Source organism: Saccopteryx bilineata, chromosome 8 (assembly GCF_036850765.1).
Source record: "Saccopteryx bilineata isolate mSacBil1 chromosome 8, mSacBil1_pri_phased_curated, whole genome shotgun sequence".
In the NCBI taxonomy this organism is placed as follows: Eukaryota; Metazoa; Chordata; class Mammalia; order Chiroptera; family Emballonuridae; genus Saccopteryx; species Saccopteryx bilineata.
The window spans coordinates 56,519,374-56,544,846 of NC_089497.1; the positions used below are offsets into that span (position 1 = coordinate 56,519,374).

General features: G+C 41.6%; 1 protein-coding gene across 1 annotated transcript in view; it reads right to left on the minus strand.

Moving 5' to 3' along the window:
• Window positions 1-4,144: 4,144 nt before the first annotated feature.
• Window positions 4,145-25,473, minus strand: part of RNF168 (ring finger protein 168) — a 45,610-nt gene continuing 24,281 nt past the window's right edge. The window contains exons 7-9 of the mRNA XM_066240917.1: window positions 17,345-17,426; window positions 7,861-9,578; window positions 4,145-7,631 (exon numbers count right to left, since the gene is read on the minus strand). Coding sequence (XP_066097014.1) covers window positions 8,616-9,578; window positions 17,345-17,426 — 1,045 coding nt within the window. The 3' untranslated portion in view covers window positions 4,145-7,631; window positions 7,861-8,615. The remainder of the gene's footprint in view (window positions 7,632-7,860; window positions 9,579-17,344; window positions 17,427-25,473) is intronic.

Consider the following 25,473-nt stretch of genomic DNA (forward strand, 5'->3'; position numbering starts at 1 on the left):
CCACTACGCCACCACAGGTCAGACTGTAACCTGTTCTTATTGGCTCAAAGAAAGTTTTTCTTCTAAAAATAACCAGTTAAGACTTAACTGTGGTAGTGCAGTGGATAGTGTTGACCTGGAACGCTGGGGTCACTGGTTTGAAACCCTGGGCTTGCCCAGTCAAGGAACATATGGGAAGCAACTTCCCACTCCTCCCACTTCTGTCTCTCTCCTTTCTCTAAAATCAGTAAATTAAAAATATTAAAAAAGCCATTTAGGCCAACAGATATATGAAAAGATGCTCAGCTTCATTAGTTATTAGAGAAATGCAAATCAAAACTACAATGAGATACCACCTCACCCCTGTTAGATTAGCTATTATCAACAAGACGGGTAATAGCAAATGTTGGAGAGGCTGTGGAGAAAAAGGAACCCTCATTCACTGTTGGTGGAACTGTAAAGTAGTACAACCATTATGGAGGAAAGTATGGTGGTTCCTCAAAAAACTGCAAATAGAACTACCTTATGACCCAGCAATCCCTCTACTGGGTATATACCCCAAAACCTCAGAAACATTGATACGTGAAGACACATGTAGCCCCATGTTCATTGCAGCACTGTTCACAGTGGCCAAGACATGGAAACAACCAAAAAGCCCTTCAATAGAAGACTGGATAAAGAAGATGTGGCACATATACACTATGGAATACTACTCAGCCATAAGAAATGATGACATCAGATCATTTACAGCAAAATGGTGGGATCTTGATAACATTATAAGGAGTGAAATAAGTAAATCAGAAAAAAACAAGAACTACATGATTCCATACATTGGTGGAACATAAAAATGAGACTAAGAGACATGGACAAGAGTGTGGTGGTTACCAGGGGTGAGGGGAGGGAGGACATGGGAGGGAGGGAGGGAGAGAGTTAGGGGGAGGGGGAGGGGCACAGAGAACTAGATAGAGGGTGGCGGAGGACAATCTGACTTTGGGCGAGGGGTACGCAACATAATTTAATGACAAAATAACCTAGACATGTTTTCTTTGAATATATGTACCCTGATTTATTAATGTCATCCCATTACCATTAATAAAAATTTATTAAAAAAAAAAAGAAGCCATTTAAGTTCATGTCATTTTAGCTTTATACAAACAAAAGCTTAAATATTCTTTCCAAGCATTTGCCAAAAGAAGGAATCAAGTCAATGTTTTCTGTTTACAAGGTTCTTTTCCAGTCATTCTTGAGATTTTTAAATATAGTTTTCAATTCAATAAACTTAAAATAGTTATATAAATTACACTCTAAGCTCTTTGGGAGTGTATTCTCATACATTAAAACCAAATCAACTCCATATTCTCAGTGCCTCCTACTAAATCACACAATTCATGTCATCATTTTTTTTTTTTTTGCAATCTAGGTTTACTCTGGAGAGTTACTTCATTATGATCTATATCAATTACTCAGGCCCTTTTAAAATCTTGTTTTAACGCTATTATTTCTGGGGTGTAACACCCTAGGAGCTCTGGGAATTTAGTGACGATGCCCAAAGTCTTAATTTTCTATAGAACTTTCAAAAATGCTTTTGACCCCAGTCAGTGAGGGATTGGACAACTTGTAGGGGCTCAGGGCAATGATGGCTTTAGGTGATCATTATTCCGTGTATGGGTGTTACACACAAACCTTAATCTGAATGACCGTCTCTGCTCAAGATGGGATGCTAGGGTCTAATTAGGGGCAATAGAAACTGAACAATTGGGAGGGCTTTCTACAGGTACTTGGGAAGGTTCTCCACAATTTTCTCCCATAGATCCATGGGATTTTACAACTCCTAGGCATTTTAAGCATCATTTTGCCACACATATTACTCCATATTATCAGGACAGGAGCTTTTCAGGTTCGTGCCTTAGAAATATCAAGATAAAAAAAAATTTTTTTTTCAAGAGATCTGTCCTAATCCATTAAAGGAAAATATCTCTGGTGTGGCCCCCCTCCCACTCTCTCAAGCCAAGTTTGATATTCTAAACTCTGTGATTTCAGACTTTGTCAGCAAGCTCCCTATTTTTTTTTAAATTAATTTTTAGAGAAAGGGGGAGACATCAGTTTGTTGTTCTACTTATTTATGCATTCATTGGTTGTTTTTCCACTGGTTGATTCTTGTATGTGCCCTAATAGGGATCAAACCCACAACCTTGGCGTATCAGGATGATGCTCTAACAGAGCTACCTGGCCAGGTTCGTTTTTGAGTCTTTAATATGAACACTCCCTGAAAAAGTAGACATTTAATTATAACTAATGACATATCCATTAGTTTTATATAAATTGCAGAGGTAATGTGTAAAATCAAATCAATGAAGACTCTCATCCTGATCCAGGGACTTTCAGGAAAATCCATGTTAATTAAGTCAGTCTAACCTGCCAGTACAGACCCACCAAACCTTTCATGGATGATCACCAAGCCTTGTCAAAGAGTTGCGGGGAGAGAACCGACTGTGGCAGCCTGGGAGCGCAAGAGCCAAGCTGAAGAGAAATGTAAGTAAAATGTAGAGAGGGGTCCCCTCAATTGAACTCAGGGTCCACATTGTTCCAAGTCCTGCCAAGACAAGGCAAACTATTCTGGAGAAGAAAACTCACACTCGGCCCTGGCCGGTTGGCTCAGCGGTAGAGCGTCGGCCTGGCATGTGGGGGACCTGGGTTCGATTTGCGGCCAGGGCACACAGGAGAAGCTTCCATTTGCTTCTCCACACCCCCCCCCCCATCCTTCCCATCTCTCTCTCTCTTCCCCTCCCGCAGCCAAGGCTCCATTGGAGCAAGGATGGCCCGGGCACTGGGGATGGCTCCTTGGCCTCTGCCCCAGGCGCTAGAGTGGCTCTGGTCGCCCCTGGTGGGTGTGCCGGGTGGATCCTGGTCAGGCGCATGTGGGAGTCTGTCTGTCTCTCCCCATTTCCAGCTTCAGAAAAATACAAAAAAAAAAAAAAAAAAAAAGAGAAAGAAAACTCACACTCAAACTGTAAAGTCATAATTGTTTATTAAGCTCTTTCCAGAGGAATACATAATGGGTAAACATATAGTGGTTCAATTCCCTGGTCTCTTTAATATCTCAGGGTTTTTAGTTTTACATACCTTTATGCACACCAAATGTGTGGAACTAGAATAGGAAATTGAGGAAGTCACAAAGTATTTCTGAGAATTGGTTTCCTCTGGGGCCAAGGTCTTTTGTGGCACAGGGAGTCATGGACACATCTGGCAAGCGAGATGTGAGTAGAGACTTCATTAGTAGACAGAGGTAATTGCAATTTACTTATGCTACACCTGGGAACTTAAGAGAATATAAAGCACTGGACGAAGTGGGTGGGGTGAATAGCCGGAGGAAGGAACTATAACTTTTTTTAGAGAGAGGGAGAAAGATGAGAAGCAGCATCAAATTTTTTGTTGTGGCATCTTAGTTGTTCATTGCTTTCTCTATGTGCCTTGACCAGGGGGTTCCAGCTGAGCCAGTGACCTTGGGCTCAAGCCAGTGACCATGGGGTCATGTCGATAATCCCACGCTCAAGCCGGCAACCTCGTGGTTTTGATCCTGGGTCCTCTGTGTCCCAGGCTGATACTCTTATCCACTGCGCTGCCTGGCCAGGCTCCCTTTCTTTTTTGAGTCAGGGCCTATGCCAGGTGCTCTACGTATGTTACTAAACTCTTGATAGCAGCTCTACTGGCTATATTATGATTTCCATTTACAAATTAAGAAACTGAGGTAATGAAAGTGGCTCACTTAAGTTCATACAGGTAGAGACCAAACTGGGAATTCTTTTCTTTCTTTCTGTATTACATGTCCTTGTTTTGATGGTCCAAAACTCATGCACAAATGACCAGTCAGTCCAACAGTTCAATTCCTTATTGATTAAATACCTGTGAACTAAGGAATATAGAGGCCATTTAAAATCATTTTTGGCTCACAGGCCCTACAAAAATAGGTGGCACAGATTTGGCCTCATAGACTAGTTTGCAGACCCCTGTTCACGGGCTTTCATTTGAGACCCTGCTGGGTTAAGCTTCCTTCCCTTGGGAGATAACTGAACTTTATTCTTTTCTCATCAGCACTTAACATGTAAACCCGATGACAACTCTCTGCTTTTCCGTGTTTTTTCCCCCCAGTCTCTTAGCCTCTGGCCTGAGCAGATTCAAAACTGCAATTATTTTGATGAAAACTGTCCTTGTGTTTGATGACCCTCAAGTCTCTGACACTGTCACTCCAGCTTCTTGGAATGGCCAGGAGCTCTGCCAGTTCTTTGTTCACAGAAGCAGCTCATTGTCCTGCAGTCAGAACAGGGACACATGACCAGCAAAACATCAGTTCACCTCTCCTAAGTCCCCACTCTCTGGAATCTTAGCCCCTAAATTATTCATTGTTTCAGTAGCTCTCTGATGCTTTCAAGAAGACTTTACATTTTTATGTGGCTCTTTTTGTTCTCAGCCATGCTACCTGGAAACATTAATTTTGCTTTTCAAATAATTTAAAAATAATACATTAAAGCTAAAAAAAAATCAAATTAATTCACTGTGCTATTTCCACAAATTCACAAACCTTCCTGAATTATTACTGTTAAATTTTAAAGACAGGGTTACTGGGAGAATTTAACGGTGAGAGAGAGAGAGAGAACAACACTAGGATTGGTTCCTCCATGAGATTTGCGGGGAAACGCCATATCATCCTTGGATGGAAATACATGGAATTTATATAACTATATTAGAAAACTAATTCTCAGTGGAAATGAAATAACGGAATTAAAAAAAAATTCATTTGAAGGACTGCTATCTCTCAACTATTTAGATTTATCGTGCAATAAAATCCAGTTTATTGAAAGAAATATATTTGAATCCCTTCCTTTTCTGCAGCATTTAGATCTGAGCTGCAATTCATTAGAAAAACTGAGCTTGGGAACATTTGAGGCCTGGCATGGAATACAGTTTTTACACAAAATAATTCTTAATGGTAATCCCCTAAGCACTGTCGAAGATTCATATTTTTTTAAATTGCCAGCATTAAAATATTTAGACCTGGGAGCAACACAGGAGTCACTTAAAACAGTTGAGACTGTCATCGTGAAGACCCGTGAATTGGAAAAACTGCGGGCAGTGTCTGGAGCCGGAGGCATCTGTGGCCTAATGATCTTTATAGACCACTAACCACCATTTGGAAAAAAAGTATGGCGGAGAGGCTACAGGATGAGTCATCCGATGAAGATGAGTCTCCGGACAAAATGTATCAGGAAGAAGTCAGGATTGAAATATCAGAACCAGCTGCTGAGGACATAGATGAAGAAAGGGAGTCATAACAACACTTCGTCCCCAGGCTACCTGAAAATAGTGTTGAAAATGTGTACTCAGCATTGCTGACAAAATACATATTTTCCTCCTTTAAAAAAAAAAAAAAATTTAAAGACAAAAAAGGACCATTTAGAGTGGTGCAGGCTGAGATGTATAAACTTCCTATATCTTGCAGTATTTTAATATTAACATTTTTTTGAACTAAATGATAAACCAGTATGACTGAAAAATCAAAAAGCATAAAAGAACACAGTGAAAAGGCATTCTTCTGTTCCTACCTCACTCAAGGCACCTAGTTTCTCTGCTGGCAGAAGTTTCTCCTTTTAGGCATATTTTAAACAAATAAATGTTTTGGAAAATAGTTGCATACTATATATGCTATTTTATATCTATTTTTAAATTTAATTCTGTATCTTCTAGTTCTTTTCATATCTGTAAAGTGGGGTGTTGGGTTTTTTTTGTTTAACTGCTATATAGTCTTCCACTGTACCATCATTTACTTAGTGTCCATTGATACATTATGGTTATCTTTCTAAGTTTGTTGTTACAAACAATGCCATACAAAAGTATTTTGTACATGTCATTCTACACACATGTGAAGATGGTTTTTAGAAATTCCTAGAGGCCGAATTTTTATCTCCAAAGGGATTTAAACCTGTCCATTCATAGCAAGCAACATATAAGAGTGCCTATTTCCCTACACCCTTGTCAAGATTTAAAAAAAACCACAACACACAAAACCAAACCCCCCCCCACCTTTATCTCAACTAATTTAAAGAGTAGAAAAATGATGAGCATTAGTATAAGTGATATCAGGTACCTTTTCACATATTGAAAAGACATTTACATTTCCTTTCCTTCCTTGGGAACTATGTTTCTTGGGATCAAACATGAACTTTTCTATTTTTCTTTTGGGTTATTAGTCTTTTTCTTAATGTATTGGCAGATAATTTATATAAAGGAAATTATGTCTTTGTAATGAAGTACATCTATTTTTGCCCAGTTTGCTATGTCTTCCAATTTTCCTTTATGGTAGTTTTGGTAAAATATTCTTAATAGTCCATTTTTATTTTTAATATTTTAATTTTCTGATTCTCAAACTCTGCAGTTTAGTACTCCCTGAAAAGTTAAAGGCTCTCATATCCCTTCCACAAAAGGGAAAAAAGTAGCAATATATTCTAATGACTGATACAGATCATTAGTTTCTAACAAAAAGGCATAAGGCATACATAGTAGGACTATCAGAAAGACTAACAAGAGAAATTTAAATTTATCCTAAAACCAATTCTAGTCAGGAAGACTTTTCTTCACAAACAAATAAGTGGTTAAGTGTATAAATCCCAAGTACATCACACTATTTTTTTCTGCTTTTTGGTCATGGACTACTCCAGGAAGACAATTATATAACTTTTAATATGAGGAGATCCAGCAATGTCTTCCCTAAAATGTCAAGTGAAATTGCTCTTAGAAAAAAAATACCAGTTTCATGAGAGTTTTTGACTATGCTTCATTTCAGCATGATCATTACTCAGAAGGCACACCCCTTTATAGAAAGGGCAAGTCAATTTTAAATTAGCAGAATTCTACCACAAATTACCTGCTCAATCAATATTGAAGTAGATGCCATCAAGTGTGCAAAGATTAATAGAATTTCAGTTACAAAATATGGAGGGGAAAAAATTCTCAAAAATCTACAAAAATACTGACGAATTTAAACTAAACTTAGCTCTAGGTCACTTTATTGTATTTTTACCTTAAAAAAAAAAAAAGAACAAGTAGACATCAGCAGAAATCCTGTTGAAACTGTTGGTTTGCTCAAAGTTGCTCATATTAATGAAACAAAGATTAACAGTCTTTAAGTTAAATTTCACAAAATGGAATCATTGCCTGATTTAACTTTGAGAAGTAATATAGGGCAAAACCAAGTATCATACTATGCTGCTCATAAAAATTAGGGGATATTTCAAAATGAATATGAAGCTATAAAATATCCCCTAATTTTTGTGAGCAGTATTTCTTTCCATAAACACAAATAAAAGTCACTACCAACAGAAATGATACCATAAAGAAATAAACACATGGCTATTTATGTTCCAAGTTCTACAACATTGTATATTGTGACGAATCTCTTCTACAGTAAATCCCTCCTTCCCCCAAAATAGCACATTAATAGAAATGTGAATTTCCAAAGTTTCAGGTAATTTAGTAACTAATTTTGATTTTGACACCAGTTACTATAATATGACAAGCTGTAAAACCCAAATGTTTTCTGTGTCATTTAGCAAAGAAAGGATGAGGGTTAGTGCTCGAACTCCACCTGCTTCTCCATCCTGGACCCAGCTTTTTTTTTTTTTTTTTTTTTTATTCATTTTAGAGAGGAGAGAGGAAGGGAGACAGAGAGACAGAGAGAGAGAGAGGAGAGACAGAAAGAGAAAGTGGGGAGGAGCTGGAAGCATCAACTCCCATATGTGCCTTGACCAGGCAAGCCCAGGGTTTCGAACCGGCGACCTCAGCATTTCCAGGTCGACACTTTATCCACTGCGCCACCACAGGTCAGGCCTGGACCCAGCTTCTGATCACCCACTCGGTTCGCTCAACTCAGTCTCATCTCAACTCTTAATTCCTTTAAGAGTCTAGTTTCCTTTCTGTCAATTAATCCTAATTTTACAAAAAACTGATTTCATCTGATCTAGTCCATTTAAAAAAACAAACAAACAAAAAAACGCTATAATGCTTAAAATAATTAAAAAGATAAAAATCTGTCTCCTTAACTACTTGGTATAGTATAATATTGCTTAAATTACTGGTCAGGACAAAAAAGTGAGCAAAAGCCATAAAACATACATTTTAGGGTGGGGGGAGATAATGGCATTTGAAGACTCCTTGGCCCAGGCATTTTTATATCTATTATCTATAAGTACTGTCAAACTTAGCACATCAGTTATAAATAAAGGATCAAGACTCTTGCTTATCACTGACTTTGGCAGAAGTACATTTGTATATTTCTTCCTTGTAATCTCACAGCCCTTCAATTACAGAAAATAAATTGCCTGCAGAGAATAAAAGTTAACAAACATGGTATAAAACACTCCCTCAGCCTGACGTGTGGTGGCGCAGTGAATAAGGTGTCAACCTGGAATGCTGAGGTTGCCGGTTTAAGACCCCAGGTTTGCCTGGTCAAGGCACATGAGAAGCAGCTGCAAGTTGATGCTTCTCATTCCTCCTCCCTGCCTTTCTCTTTCTCTCTTTCTTCTCTCTAAATCAATAAAATAAAATCTTAAAAAAAAATTGAAAACACTCCCTCAACCCATACTTTACTTTGTGTACTTCTGAAACATCTGAAAAATACTATTCTGCGACTTACTGGGCTGTAGGGAACGAGCACTTCTGGACCCACTACAACGATCCCTAGCAGAATTTGGCGTCTTTCTTCCATTAACATTAACTGAATGTTTTGACTGGCCCATAAAAGAAGGTTGCCTATTTTCACTTTTTGGGCCTCTCCGAGGTTTTGAATGCTCTATATCAGCTTGTCCTTTTACATTTCTATCTTTAGAATTCCTCCTCTGTCCATTTACCAATTTATATGAAGGTGAGGGCGTATTGCGTAACTGATACTCATCTGGGGATCCTTTTCGTCGGTTTGGCTTCATTTGTTCTTTATCTATCTCTTTTTGAATCTGTAATGCTAATAACCTGTCCTGTTCTTCTTGTTTACGTTTCTCAAAAACTAGCTTTTCCAAATCGAACAGTTTTTGAATAATGCTGACTTTTGTTTCTTCTTGGTGTGAGGTAGATTCAGGGAACGGTTTCCTTCTTTTTGCAGAAGAGCATGGATCTCTGACTGCTGCTTCAAATGAAGACTCCTGGTTTTTTCTTTTGGAATTATCCTCTTTAGTGATTGGTAGGCGAGACTCTTCATTTTCTGTCTCAATTGTGTTACTTCCAATTATCTGTGTTGTATCTGATACAGCACACCCACTCTCTGCTTCGTCACAAGGCTGAGCTACAGCTTCTCTAGAGTAGGGAGCTCTGGCTTCAGGTCCCTCCTGATTTATGACACATAATTCTTTATCCTGATTGCTTGGTCTCATTTTGACTTCTTCTAGGCACCACTCTGTCCCACTGGCACACAACTGAGGCATAGGTGACTGTATTGAAGACTTTGTACCATGTTCTTGAATTTCAAGGCATATTTGTGGAGAAAGTGTTAGCATATCTTCCTCACTTTCTGTGTCTTGCCACATTGAGGTCTTTATATCACTAATGTCAGTGTCCTGGAAAAAACAAAGACTGAGTGAACCAGCAGTATACATCAAGTCATAACATATATATCTTACCCTGACACCATAGTAGAGTTGCAACTATAGTATTAAGTAGTTATTACTATCACTACTAATAAGGCATATTGATTATTTATTTATTATTTTTTTACAGAGAGAGAGTCAGAGAGAGGGATAGACAGGGAGAGACAGACAGGAACAAAGAGAGATAAGAAGCATCAATCATTAGTTTTTTGTTGCGACACCTTAGTTGTTCATTGATTGCTTTCTCATATGTGCTTTGACCGCAGGCCTTCAGCAGACCGAGTAACCCCTTGCTCAAGCCAGCAACCTTGGGTCCAAGCTGGTGAGCTTTGCTCAAACCAGATGAGCCCACACTTATGCTGGCGACCTTGGGGTCTTGAACCTGGGTCCTCTGCATCCCAGTCCGATGCTCTATCCACTGTGCCACCACCTGGTCTGGCATGACTTTTTTTTTTTTTTTTTGTATTTTTCTGAAGCTGGAAACAGGGAGAGACAGTCAGACAGACTCCCGCATGCGCCCGACCGGGATCCACCCAGCACACCCACCAGGGGCAACGCTCCACCCACCAGGGGGAGATGCTCTGCCCCTCCGGGGCGTCGCTCTGCCGCGACCAGAGCCACTCTAGCGCCTGGGGCAGAGGCCAAGGAGCCATCCCCAGCGCCCAGGCCATCTTTGCTCCAATGGAGCCTCGGCTGCGGGAGGGGAAGAGAGAGACAGAGAGGAAGGGGGGGGGTGGAGAAGCAAATGGGCGCTTCTCCTATGTGCCCTGGCCGGGAATCGAACCCGGGTGTCCCGCACGCCAGGCTACCGTTCAGCCAACCGGCCAGGGCCTCAGGCATGATTTTTTAACAGTATTTTTATTCCGTGTGCCAATTTAGATTACAGCAGTCTCTCATTTTCATTCCCATGAAAATGGCCAACAGCTGGCCGTGGCCGGTTGGCTCAGCGGTAGAGCATCGGCTTGGTGTGCAGGGGACCCGGGTTCGATTCCCGGCTAGGGCACATAGGAGAAGCGCCCATTTGCTTCTCCACCCCCCCCTCCTCTCTGTCTCTCTCTTCCCCTCCCGCAGCCGAGGCTCCATTGGAGCAAAGATGGCCTGGGCGCTGGGGATGGCTCCTTGGCCTCTGCCCCAGGCACTAGAGTGGCTCTGGTTGCGGCAGAGCGACGCCCCGGAGGGGCAGAGCATCGCCCTGGTGGGCGTGCCGGGTGGATCCCGGTCAGGCGCATGCAGGAGTCTGTCTGACTGTCTCTCCCCGTTTCCAGCTTCAGAAAAATACAAAAAAAAAGGCCCTGGCCGGTTGGCTCAGCAGTAGAGCGTCGGCCTAGCGTGCGGAGGACCCGGGTTCGATTCCCGGCCAGGGCACACAGGAGAAGCGCCCATTTGCTTCTCCACCCCTCCGCCGAGCCTTCCTCTCTGTCTCTCTCTTCCCCTCCCGCAGCCAAGGCTCCATTGGAGCAAAGATGGCCTGGGCGCTGGGGATGGCTCTGTGGCCTCTGCCCCAGGGCCTAGAGTGGCTCTGGTTGCAACATGGCAACGCCCCGGAGGGGCAGAGCATCGCCCTCTGGAGGGCAGAGCGTCACCCCATGGTGGGCGTGCCGGGTGGATCCCGGTCGGGCACATGCGGGAGTCTGTCCAACTGTCTCTCCCTGTTTCCAGCTTCAGAAAAAAACAAAACAAAACAAAACAAACAAAAAAAAAAACAACAACAAAAAAAGAAAATGGCCAACAGCTGACATCATGACCTGACCTCTTTTTCACCTTATAAATTTCCAGTAGCCCAGGGATTTTAAAACCTCATTTGTACCATAAACTCTTTTCCTTTTGGCATGTTGGTGAAGCTTACAGACTTCCCCTACGAATAATATTTTTAAATATAAATACATAAGATCACAAAGAAAACAATTTATATTGTAACATTATTATTAAAACTTATGATGCTATGTGTATCTATAAATAAGATCCAGTGCCAGTCTAATAAACTGTAATACTGAAGTAGGGATTAGTATACTTCAAGATTTGCAAAAAATATGATAAAATATCCATCCATTCTACTGATGACAGGGTCACAGGTACTGGTAAAGAGAATTATAGAGGGCAGCATAGGTAAACATGGTACTCGCCTCCTTCCACAACAACATCAAGATTACAACTAAACTACTGAACCATCATGATTTGGAACTGACCAAAATCTAGTTGAATGGAGTCCTACAATGAGGGATTTAAAGTAGAAATCACATAGACTGGTAGGAGGGGAGGACGTGCGGAACAGGCTGGTCCCACCCATGTGTGGAGGTTTAAAATCGCGAGGGGCCTGACCAGGCGGTGGCGCAGTGGATAGAGCGTCGAACTGGGATGCTGAAGACCCAGGTTCAAGACCCTGAGGTCGCCAGCCTGAGCATGGTTTGAGCAAGGCTCACCAGCTTGAGCCCAAAGTCGCTGGCTCGAGCAAGGGGTCACTCGGTCTGCTGTAGCCCCGGTGGTCAAGGCACATATGAGAAATTAATCAATGAACAACTAAGGAACCGCAACGAAGAATTGATGTTTCTCATTTCTCTCCCTTCCTGTCTGTCTGTCCTTCTCTCTATCTCTGCCAAAAAAAAAAAAAAATTAAGTAAAATTGCGAGGGGCTTGCTTTCTCTCTCTTTTCTGGTGCACACTCATATCTCTAGTCAGTCTTTTGTCCCTTAAGGTGAGTATCTCTCGCCTTCCTTCTCCTAAGCTCCAAGGAACCTTCTACTACTTCTGTAACTTTCTAAATAAACCTGTCCTTATAAAAAAATAATAATGCTGAGGTTATCACTTTGAAACTTTGGGCTTGCCCAGTCAAGGCACATATAGAAGTTGATGCTTCCTGCTTCTCCCCTCATTCTCTCTCTCCTTCCCTTCTCTAAAATAAATTTTAAAAAAGTAATAATAATAAAATTGGGAGTTTTCTTGGCTGCAGAAGTTCCCCTTGAGAAATGAGGGGTCCCAGGCCCACAACAGGCCTCCCAGCCCAGGGTTCCAGTGCCATGAAGAGAAGTCCCAATAATTTCTAGTTGTAAAAACCAACGGGGATTGTGGCTGAGCGAGATGGAGAGCTGTGGGAGTCCCAGGCAGTTCATCCTAAAGGACCCTCCCATGACTTACTGGGACTTATTCCCTCTGAGCTCCAGTGCTGGGGCAGCAGCCTGAAAGGAACCAGGGACACAGAGGAGGAACTGGATTGTCTGGCATCAGCTTTTTAACCAGATAAAAGTGCTGGCAGGGGCCACTGTTCCTTTTCTGCCATCCCCCTACTTCCCAAACAGAGCTGGTAAGCGGGCACCATGTCTGAATTTCCATCAACCTGGCTCACACTGTTCGCCTTGCCCAGGTGATTCCCTCAACCCCACACCACCCAACTTGTGGGTCCACTCAAGTCCTTTCTAGTGGCTTTTCCATACAAATGGTCTCTCCTGCCTCATCTCTGGACTTTCCTAAAACCTCTGAAACAAGTCTGTCTGGCCTCTGCATACCCTATACCTCCTGCTAAGTGGTTCCAGTCCTGGCTCTAGCAGCAGCCAGCCTTGGTTCACAGCTCAGTCTCTCCTGGGCACCTCGAAGCCCAGCACCAGTAGCAGTAGCAGCCATCTGCATATTACTCTTGCAGATGGGGGTTTGCTTTTTCTCTCTCTTTTCTGGGGGCTTCGGGCAGGACACAGGCAGTGGTTGATCTTAGACTTTCCAAGACGCCCAAAGCCAGTGCACCCAGGGGACAGCTTCAGACCACACCAGATTATAAACCTCCATGAACAACACACTCAAGGGCTGGACTCAGTGAGCACCAAAGCCTTATTGAAGCAAGTCCTGCTCCACAGGTGTAGCTCCTGCATAGCAGCTTCTCTACTGTAGAAATAGCTGGTCCTTGCAATTGATCAGCCTGGGAATCAACACCTCACAGTGCCCCCAAAAGCAATCAAGGCTCAACTAAAACAGTACAGTGTACACAGCCCACAAAAGGGCACACCTAGAGCGCTTAGCTCGAGTGATGGGAGAAGCTGTCCCACTGGGCCCTATAAGACACCTACTACAAAGGCAACTTTACCAAGTCTGAGAGATGTAGCAGCTCTACCTAATATATAGAAACAAATATAGGGAAGCAGTCAAAATGCAGTACCTGACTGGTGGTGGCACAGTGAATAGAGTGTCTACCTGGGATGTTGAGCTCTCAGGTTGGAAAACTCAAGGTTGCCAGCTTGAGTATAGGCTCACCGGCTTGAGTGTGGGTCACCAGCTTGATGCCCAAGGTTGCTGGCTTGAGCAAGGGGTCACTGGCTCAGGTGGAGCCCTCTGGTCAAGGCACGCATGAGAACCAATCAATGAACTAAAGTGATGTAGCTATGAGTTTATGCTTCTCTCATCACTCTCCCTTCCTGTCTTTCTTTCTTTGTGCCTCTCTCTTGCAAAAATAAATAAAATGAAAAAAAAAATGCAGAGACAAAGAAACATATCCCAAATGAAACAGGCGAAATCTCCAGAAAAAACACTAAACAAAATGGAGGCAAGCAAACTAACAGATACAGAATTAAAACAATGTTTACAAGGATGCTCAAGGAACTTAGGACACAGTACTATAAAAAAGAACCAGTCAGAAATGAAAGATACACGAACTGAAATTAAGAATAATTTACAGAAAATCAACAGTGGAGTAGATGAAGCTGAGAATCAAAATCAGCAATTTGGAATATAAGAAAGCAAGAAAACACTCATTCAATCTGCCTGGCCGGATAGCTCCAATGGTTAGAGCATCACCCCAATATGTAAAGGTTGCTGGTTCAATCCCTGGTCAGGGCACTTACAGAATTCCTGTTGCACTCTCTCTCCCTTCCTCTCTCTTTGAAATAAAACAAACAAAAAAACAATCAGAACAGCAGAGAGAAGTGAAGATAGTGTAAGGAGCTTTTGGGACAACTTCAGGTGTACCAACATTCACATCACATGGGTGCCAGAAAAAGAGAGCAAGAAATTGAAAACCTATTTGAAGAAACAATGACAAAAACTGCCCACCTGCTTAAGGAAATAGACACACAGAGTATAAAACAATATGAACCCAGAGAGGCCCACACCAAGACACATCATATTAGAATGCAAAGTTTAAATACAAAAAGAGAATCTTAACAGAAGCAAGAGAAAAGCAGTTAGGTATGTACAAGGAAGCTCCCATAAGACTATCAGCTGATTTCTCAACAAAAACTTTGCAGGCCAGAAGGGATTGGCAAGAAACAGTCAAAGAGATGAAAAGCAAGGACCATCTGACCAGGTGGTGGCTCAGTGGACAGAATGTCGATATGAGACGCTAAGGACCCAGGTTCAAAACTCTGAGGTTGCTGGCTTGAGCATGGGATCATGGACAGGTAGGCCCTGGCCAGGTGGTTCAGTGGATAGAGCATCATCCTAGTACACAGAGGCTGCAGGCTCATTCCCCAGTCAGGGAACATATGAGAGGCAGCCAATGAGTGCACAACTAAATAGAACAACTAAGTGGAATAATGAGTTGATGCTTCTTTCCCCCCGTCTCCCTCAAACCAATCAAAAAATTAGAAAAAAAAAAAGGTAGAAATTGGTAGTTACTGAATAGTCATGGTGATGTAAAGTATAGCATAAGGAATATAGTCAATAATATTCTAATAACTATGTATGGTTTCAGATGGGTATGAGAATTATAAGGATGATCACATTGTAAGTTATATAACGTCTAATCACTGGGGTATACACCTGAAACTAATATATTATGTATGTCAACTGTAATTGAAAAATAAAAAATGATAAAAGTTTTGTCTACGTTCATAATTAAAGGAAATGAGAGGTCAGACAAAAGTAAAGATATACTTTTTATTCCATCTAAGCTTGTATGTACTCTCTGGATTCTAACCATAGACCTTCGGTTGAGAACCCTTGCTTTAGCCAGTATAATCCTTCTTCTCACTTACAGGTTTTAGGTAAGTTAAGACCTAGGATTAGCATTGACCATGGGAAATCAATAAGAAGAAGTCTTCAATGAGAATTTGCCTCAGACCAAAAATTACTCCTTGTTGGCGTCATCTTGTTCTTTTACCTTTGTTTTCCATTTATCATTCCTGTTAGTATTTCTTATAACCAACGTGGCCTGAAATGGACAAATTCTCCCTTGTTTTGCTGTGAATATGAACCAAGTAGAAAAAACCATCCCTGCCCTACAATACCTCTGCCATCAATCCCCAGTTCCAGTACCAACCAGACTATCTAAACTTGAATCCTTCTTCTATTACCTTTCCTTAAGGGACTTTGGGCAAGTCTCTAATCTCTGTGTGCCTCAGTTTTCTCAACTGTAAAATGGGCAAAAGAAGAATATCTATATCATAGAGTTGTAGGCTGTGATAAAAATTTAAAGAAAATACATACATTAACTGGCAATTAGTAAATGTTCATAAAAACCACCTATCTGAATTGAAAATAAAAAGGGGACCTGTGGCCCTGGCTGGTTGGCTCAGAGGTAGAACGTCAGCCCAGCATGTGGAAATCCCAAGTTCGATTCCTGGCCAGGGCACACAGGAATCTGCTTCTCCACCTCCACCCTTCCCCTTCTCCTTTTTCTCTATCTCTCTCTTTCCCTCCTGCAGCCAAGGCTCCATTGGAGCAAAGTTGGCCTGGGCACTGAGGATGGCTCCATGGCCTCTGCCTCAGGCACTAGAATGGCTCCAGTGTCAACGGAGCAATGCCCCAGATGGGCAGAGCATCACCCCCTGGTGGGCATGCCTGGTGGATCCTGGTTGGGCACATGCAGGAGTCTGACTGCCTTCTTGCTTCTAACTTCGGAAAAATCCAAAAAATAAAATAAAATGAAAAAGGGAACCTGTGAGTAAAGGGTTAACAAATCTTTTATGTAGGAAACAAACCTTGGTGTCAGCTCACCTTTCTAGTTCAATTTACTTGGAAACCTTATAGAGGTAGAATGTTACCTGTGTTACTAGGCCACATAGTTTATGGTAAAAATGACATTTATTGGTGAACTGCATTTATACTAAGAGAACTGTTAGTGATGGACAGACATCTAGCAGGAAGTCAAAGCTTGGGGCTTCTGTAAGTGAATTACAATTCTTTTGACTGTCTATGTTTCTTATGAGGACCCCTGGACATTACAACCATGGATTGTTATAATAAATAACTGACTCTCATGGTGCATGAACCACATGGTGGTTACCATAGTCATCTGAGTGGTATCATTTCCAGGGCATCACTTAAGAGCTCTCCAATTAGGACTCTTACTGAATGATATACCTCATGTTGCCCTACTAGCATGCTTTGTTTCCCATTCTATAATCTTTTAAAGTGAAGTTGGTAGCAGGGGTAGCCTATTCAAGTTTTGTGAGTCTGATTATCTGGAACAGGGATCCTCAAACTCTGGCCCATGAGCCAAATTCAGGCTGCTGTTTTTGTAAATAGTTTTACTAAAACAAAGGCAAGCTCATTTACATATTGTCTATCGATGCTTTCACACAAAAACAGCATAACTGAATTGTTGTGACTGGGACCATACCGGCTGCAAAGCCTAAAATATTTACTATCTGGCCCTTTAGAGGAAAAGTTTGCTTACTGACTCCCAATCTAGATGACTAAGAAATGGTGTCCATTTACTATAGTGACTTAAAAAAAAAGTTAGGAACCTACAAGTATTAGCAATCTATAGCATTAGAAAATGTGTCAAACTAAGAACACTTTTAGGATCCACATACCTTAGACATGGAGTTTTTCTTGCCTTCTTGTACAACTTCAGACTTTGATGCTGACCCAAATTGAGATTTAGGTGACAAATACCTTAAAATAAAAGTACCAAAGTTTGAATGCTTTGAAAGTTAAGTGGTATGTACGCAATATAATAAAACCTCTAGCTATTGATACTGAAGGTTGTCCGGTTGCTTGGTTGAGTTATCAGAAAGAACATGGCCTGTCTCCTTGTCTCGGGTATTTTGGTCTAAATCCAGAGCAAAACTTAAAAGGATGAGTACTGCCCTAGCCAGTGGCAAAATGAATAGAGCATCTTCCTGAAGTGCCAAGGTTGCTGGCTTAATCCCTAGGATGCCAGCTTAATCCCGAGGGCACCATTTGATTCCAAGGTCAGTGGTTTGATCTCCAGTCAGGACACGTATGAAAAACAATCAACGGGTGCACAACTAAGTGGAACAATGAGTTAATTCTTCTCTCTTAGAAAAAAAAAAAAAACTGAGTATTTCAGGGAAAAACAGCATAAAAGGAAGTGAAAGTCAAAGCTAAACTTTTACTAACTTTAGGAAGACAGAGAAAGGAAGCAAGGGAGGGAGGAAAAAAGAATCATTCATTTGCTGTTCCACTTAGTTATACTCGCTGGCTGCTTCCCACATGTGCCCTGACAGGGGACCGAACCCACAACCTTGGCGTTTTGGGACAACATTCTGACTTAGCTAACCAGCCAGGACAAAGCTAAACTAAACATTTCTTAATTCTCAAAAAATTTCAAAAGGTAGTTAAGCATCAAAACAACCAACACTGTATATAGTCTTACCAAAAGTACTAGAAATGACATTTTAAATCTGGAGAAAGGATATGTTGAGTTTTTTGGTTTTAATGCCAGAAATTCTATTTTTTTTATCATGGAAATATCCATTAGATTCTCTACCATTCTGGTATAGAGATTTTTGTTATATACACATTTTATATCAACTATATATTTAGAGACAAACAGATATATCAACATATTAGCATAACATCCTACCTCTAAATTTCTAAACATCTTTAATAGGCTGTTTACCACTGAAAATACTGATAGCAGTTGCTTCTCGTACGTGCCTTGACCAGGCAAGCCTGGGGTTTTCAACCAGTGACTTTAGCATTCTAGTTTGACACTTTATCCACTGAGCCATCACAGGTCAGGTTGGTAGATATATTTTTAAAATTGTAAGAAATCAAAACATGTACACAGCTATGCTTAAAAATGGCAGAAATCTCCCAAAATGTTGGGTATCTTTAAGTCATGGTAACTTTGGGTGATTTTCAAAGAGCAGAGAGCTTTCATTTTTATGATAATTAAAGGAAAAAAAAGTCTGAATGCAAATAATATGTACAACTGTTAATTTCCATTATGCCCAAAGCACCAATAACTAGTACACGTATTTTGAAACATATAAGCAAAGATCAAAACAGTGATCAGATACTGATCCAACTTAATCAGTGAAGACTTATGAACTCTCCCAGATATTCTTTACTTGTAATAAATAATATATAAAATACATGCTCGTTCTAAAAAACTAAGCAAAAATATAGGAAATATATGTCATCATCTCTTTCCATTCCTTTTAGCTTCCTTATACATAACCAATTTTTTAAAATGTGTATTTCTATATAGTACACACTATTTTTTTTTAATTTAGTGAGAGGAGGCAGACAGACTCCCGTATACACCCAACCAGGATCCACCAGGAGAGCCCACTAGGAGCAATGCTCTGCCCATCTGGGGCTCTTGCCCATTGAAACAAATTTTTTTAGTGCCTGAGGCAGAGGCCATGGAGCCATTCTCGGCGCCTGGGGCCAACTTGCTTCAATGGAGCCATGGCTGCAGGGGAGGAGGAGGAGGAGGAGAAAGAGAGAGAGAAAGAGAGAGAGAGAGAGAGAGAGAGAGAGATGAGAAGGGGAGGGGTGGAGAAGCAGAGGATCGCTTCTCCTGTGTGCCCTTACCAGGAATTGAACCCAGGACATCCACACACCAGGCTGATGCTCTACTGCTAAGCCAACCAGCAGGGTGTATAAAGATATTTCTAAGAGGGTATATATCATTCTACCTCATGAGAACAAGTGGTTCTTATTTCATGAGATAAGAGTTGCAAATTACATGTAAGAATCACAATACAGGGGTGAGCAAAAGTAGGTTTCCAGTTGTTGGTATGAAAAAGGCACGCAGGTTACGGTTATTACAATAGCTTTATTAACTTAAAAAAGAATATCACTCACAACTGTAAACCTTTTGCCCACTCCTGTGTATCATGGTTACAGGAAGAGAAATATTGACTGGGGAAGGGCATCAGTCAACCTTTTGGAAATATTCTGTATCATAAATTTAAAGGATCATTTATACAAATGTAAAAATTTGCCTGACCAGGCGGTGGTGCAGTGGATAGAGCGTCAGACTGGGTCACGGAGGACCCAGGTTTGAGACCCCGAGGTCGCCAGCTTGAGCGAGGGCTCATCTGATTTGAGCAAAGCTCACCAGCTTGGACCCAAGGTCGCTGGCTTGAACAAGGGGTTACTCGGTCTGCTGAAGGCCCACGGTCAAGGCACATATGAGAAAGCAATCAATGAACAACTAAGGTGTGACAACAAAAAACTGATGACTGATGCTTCTCATCTTTCTCCGTTCCTGTCTATCCCTACCTATCTCTCTCTCTCTGTAAAAAAAAAAAAAAGTAAAAATTCACCAAAAAGTACACTCAAGATTGGTTTTCTTTAATATATGTATGCTAAACTTAAAGTTTTAAGAAAAAGTATATATTGATTCTTACAGAGAGACCTAGAGAGAGAAAAGAGAGGGTTAAGAAAGAGAGAGAAAGAGAAACATCAATTCGGTGTTCTACTTATTTATGCTGTAATAGGTTGATTCTTATATGTACCCTCACCAGCAACCTCAGCATCATGGGACAATGTACTAACCAACTGAGCTACCCAAACAAGACCTTAAAAAATAGTTTTTAAAATTTACATGATCACAAAATCCTTATAATTACCACCTTGCTTAATGGGAGGAATCACTGATTTAAAACTCCCTATGGGGCCTCCTCTTTGTCTCTCACCTCACAGATGACTATCCTGAGTTATCTCTTGCGTTCAAAAATAGTTTTGCCACACACCTGTATCCCTAAACACCTTATTACTTAACACTACATGACTTTGAAACATATGTATATGAAATCATATTACTGTATTCTTCCACTACTCGTTTTCTTCACCCAACATTTTCCTGAATCAAATATGCTTTCTTTACCTAGAATTTTGTTCTACTGTTGGAATATGGGTGCTTCTCATCTTTACTATTATGAATAGTCTTGCTGGGAACATTCCTATACTTGTTTTCTGAGGTTTCTTTAGTATCCATACTCCAGAGTTACACAGTATCAACATTTTATACTCCCCCCCCCACAGGCTTGTTAAGAATTCCTTATACTAGCCTGACCAGGCAGTGGCGCAGTGGATAGATCGTTGGACTGGGATGCAGAGGACCAGGTTCGAGACCCCAAAGTTGCTAGCTTGAGTGCAGGCTCATCTGGTTTGAGCAAAAAAAAGCCCACCAGCTTGAACCCAAGGTCGCTGGCTCCAGCAAGGGGTTACTCGGTCTGCTGAAGGCCCGCGGTCAAGGCACATATGAGAAAGCAATCAATGAACAACTAAGGTGTTGCAATGCGCAATGAAAAACTAATGATTGATGCTTCTCATCTCTCTCCGTTCCTGTCTGTCTGTCCCTGTCTATCCCTCTCTCTGACTCACAATCTGTCTTTAAAAAAAAAAAAAAAAGAATTCCTTATACTCTACAACACTCAGTATTGTTAGAAAGTTTAATTTTTTCCAATAGGGTGAGCATGAAATGCTAGTTCACTGTAATTTTGTTGTTTTTACTGAGGTATAGGGACATACAACATTGTATTTTGTTTCAGGTGTGCAACATGATTTAGTATTTGTATGTAATGAAAAATGACCTATCATTTTAATTTCCATAAAATTAAAGTCACAGTGCCTCTTAGAACTTAGTCTCTGAAGTATGCAATGTCCCATCTGATAATTCTATTATTTTTATAAATTTTAATTCATTTTTAGAGAGGGAGAGAAAGAGAGAAAGGAGGAGGAGAAAGAGAGAAAGAGAGAGAGATAGAGAGAGAAAGAGAGGCTGAAGGAGCAGGAAGCATCAACGCCCACATGTGCCTTGACCAGGCAAGTGCAGGATTTTGAATCCACGACCTCAGCATTCCAGGTCCACACTACATCCACTGCGCCACCACAGGTGAGGCCGATAATTCTATTTGAATACTCAATACTCAATACATTTAAGAGGAGAGAAATGAGGTTCCATCTTTTGAAGAGAGGAATAACAAAGAATTTTAAAAACACTAAAGCTAGCATAAAGACTTGATAAACTGTGGTGTTTATGCTATTATGTTGCCTCAATTATTTTGTCTTTCTATCCCTGTGCAAATAACATATATTTACTCAGTATAAACTTAAAGCCATTAAAAAAAAATGACATCTTGCCATTTACAATAACATGGATGGACCCTGAGGGCATTATGTTAAGTGAAATAAGTCATAGAAAAACAAAATACCCTTTGATCTCTCTCATATGTGGAATCTCAAGGAAAAGAAACCCATCTCATACTCACAGATACAGAAAACAGATTGGCGGTTGTCACAGGTGGGGGCAGCGGGTTGGGGGGATGTGTTAGAGAAACGGGTGAACAGTTTTTTCTTCTTGTTCAGTATAAATAAATTTTTTTTTGCATTTTTCTGAAGCTGGAAACAGGGAGAGACAGTCAGACAGACTCCCGCATGCACCCGACCGGGATCCACCCGGCACGCCCACCATGGGGCGACGCTCTGCCCATCCTGGGCGTAGCCATGTTGCGACCAGAGCCACTCTAGCGCCTGAGGCAGAGGCCACAGAGCCATCCCCAGCGCCCGGGCCATCTTTGCTCCAGTGGAGCCTCGGCTGCGGGAGGGGAAGAGAGAGACAGAGAGGAAGGCGCGGCGGAGGGGTGGAGAAGCAAATGGGCGCTTCTCCTGTGTGCCCTGGCCGGGAATCGAACCCGGGTCCTCCGCACGCTAGGCCGACGCTCTACCGCTGAGCCAACCGGCCAGGGCTTATAAATAAATTTTTAAAGATTGTTTAACCAATGAATTACTTAGTTTTTCTAATTTTCAAATACTTTATTAATCTTTTTATTAATCATTATATTTTTTTAAAGAGAATATCTTTTTTAAAATTATTTATTTATTTATTTTTTACAGAGACAGAGAGTGAGTCAGAGAGAGGGATAGACAGACAGTAACAGAGAGATGAGAAGCATCAATCATTAGTTTTTCATTGTGCGTTGCAACACCTTAGTTGTTCATTGATTGCTTTCTCACATGTGCCTTGGCCGCGGGCCTTCAGCAGGCTGAGCAACCCCTTGCTGGAGCCAGCGACCTTGGGTCCAAGCTGGTGAGCCTCGCTCAAACCAGATGAGCCCGCATTCAAGCTGGCGACCTCGGGGTCTCGAACCTGGGTCCTTCCGCATCCCAGTCCGATGCTCTATCCACTGCGCCACCACCAGGTCAGGCAAGAATATCTTTTTTAAATGTTTATTTTATTGATTTTATAGAGAGAAAGGGAGAGAGCAGGTGAGACACAGGAATATCTATCTGTTCCTGTATGTGCTCTGACCAGGGATCGAACCAGCAACCTCAGTGCTTCAAGATGACACTCCAAACAACTGAGCTATCAAGCCAGGGCAATCATTTTAAATTTGAGCTAAGAGTCATAATATAAAATTAACCATTTTAAAGTGCATTCAGAATTAGTTACATCAGAGCAATGGTGGAGTGAAAGATACCCTTGATCTCCCCCCCTTGAAATTTCAACAATTTGAGCAGCTATTTATTACTCAGCAAAGGAACCCCAGCTGGGGTCGTAGGCTTGTCTGAAAGATCAGCCTATTGGAATAGCTAAAGTTGGGTAGGGAGTGACAGGAAGGGGGTGGAGGCAAAAGATAAGAACATAGTCCCACAGCTGGGCCAGATGTTAGAGCATTGTCTGGAAGCACATGGGTTGCAGGTTTGATTCCTGACCAGGACACACTCAGGAACAGACTGATGTTTCTGTATCTCTTGCTCTCCCTAAAGTCAATAAAACAAACATTGAATGAATGAATGAAAGAAAGAAAAGAAAAGAAAAAAGAAAAGAAAAAGGAACGTAGCCCCACAGCCAAGTACTTGCACTTAGGTGGGGCCCCAGAAAGAGGAGAAACCCAGCGTATCAGGGTTTTCTTCTGCTGGGAGGAATGAAGAGATGGGGAACACTTTGAGGAGTGCTAAACAAGAGCAGTGACTGAGTGTGGGGACAGAAGACAAAAAACCCTGGGCACTGCCAGTGTTCCTGTGGTCTTGTCACAGAGAAAGGGAAGTACAAAGCCCTGAAGGGCCCCCAATTTCCCAGATCCCGCCTCCCTCCGAGTAGGGTACAGAGAGTAGTGGTAGCATAACCTAGAACTAACTCTGCAAAATCACGATTTCCCCTGAAGAATAGGGGTACTCTCTGTCTGGTCCATGGTCTGTAGAATACAGGAAAGAACACACTAAGGCCTGAGATTGCCATTGCCAGGAGGAAGAACAAAGAAAACTGATAACGCCCTCATCATCATGGCTGCAGCATCACAGCTCCCAGTCAGCCAGGAAATTTCAGTGTTAAAACCTGTAATCCATCACCACCTACTGGAAAATAATAGAGAAATCTCTTGGAACTAATTACTAAGAAAGTGCCACTCACAAATGCCTACTAGACAAAGGAGTCCACTGAATACCATGAATAACCAATAAAGAGACACAGTTCAGAAAGAAAATGGAAAATCTCCAGAAAGCAATCTCAATCAAATGGAAACTTGGGAATTAAATGACAGAGAATTAAAAATTGAAGTTCTGAAAATACTCAATGATACGAGAAAACTCTGATGGGCAATTTAATGCACTCAGAAAACAGATTAATGAACAAAATGAGTACTTCACCAAAGAGACTGAAACTTTTAAAAAGAACCAAACAGAGCTCTAGCTGGATAGATCAGTTGGTTAGAGCATCGTCCCAAAGCACAGAGGTTGCCGGTTCAATCCCTGGTCAGGAGACATACAGGAATAGCTCAATGTTCCTGTCTCTCTCTCTCTCTCTCCTTTCCTCTCTCACTAAAATCAATAAATAAAAAGTTAAAAGAACAAAACAGAAATTCTGGAGATAAAAAACTCAACATAGAATTGAAAACTGAACTAACAAGTTTAGCTAATAGAACTGGCTAGAGGAAAGAATCAGCGACGTTGAAGACAGGCAACCAGAGATGTGAGAGAGAGAAGAGGAGGAAGACTCAAGAATTTTAAAAAACTGAAAGAAAGAAGAGGGGGAGAAGGGAATGAAGAGACTATTCAAACAAGTAATTGATGAGAAATTCCCAAGCCTACATAAAAAGTTAGATCCTCAAATCCAAAAAGCAAACAATGCCCAGTTACCTCAACTCAAATAGACCTTCTCCAAAGCTCATTGTAATAAAACTGTTAAAAATCAATGACAAGGCCCTGGCCAGTTGGCTCAGCGGTAGAGAGTCGGCCTGGCGTGCAGAAGTCCCGGGTTCGATTCCCGGACAGGGCACACAGGAGAGGAGCCCATCTGCTTCTCCACCCCTCCCCCCTCTCCTTCCTCTCTGTCTCTCTCTTCCCCTCCCGCAGCCGAGGCTCCATTGGAGCAAAGATGGCCCGGGCACTGGGGATGGCTCCTTGGCCTCTGCCCCAGGCGCTAGAGTGGCTCTGGTCACGGCAGAGCGTCGCCCCCTGGTGGGCGTGCCGGGTGGATCCCGGTCGGGCGCATGCGGGAGTCTGTCTGACTGTCTCTCCCCGTTTCCAGCTTCAGAAAAATACAAAAAAAAAAAATCAATGACAAATAGGTAGAGGGTGAGGGTGTTATTTATATTCAATGGGACACTTGAATCCATGTAAACACAATAAATTAAAATTAATAAAAATTAAGAAAAGAGGAATCATCAAGAATTCATATAAAGTTTTAAAAAAATCAATAACAAAGAAAGAATCCTCAAGGCAGCTAGGGAAAGGAAGA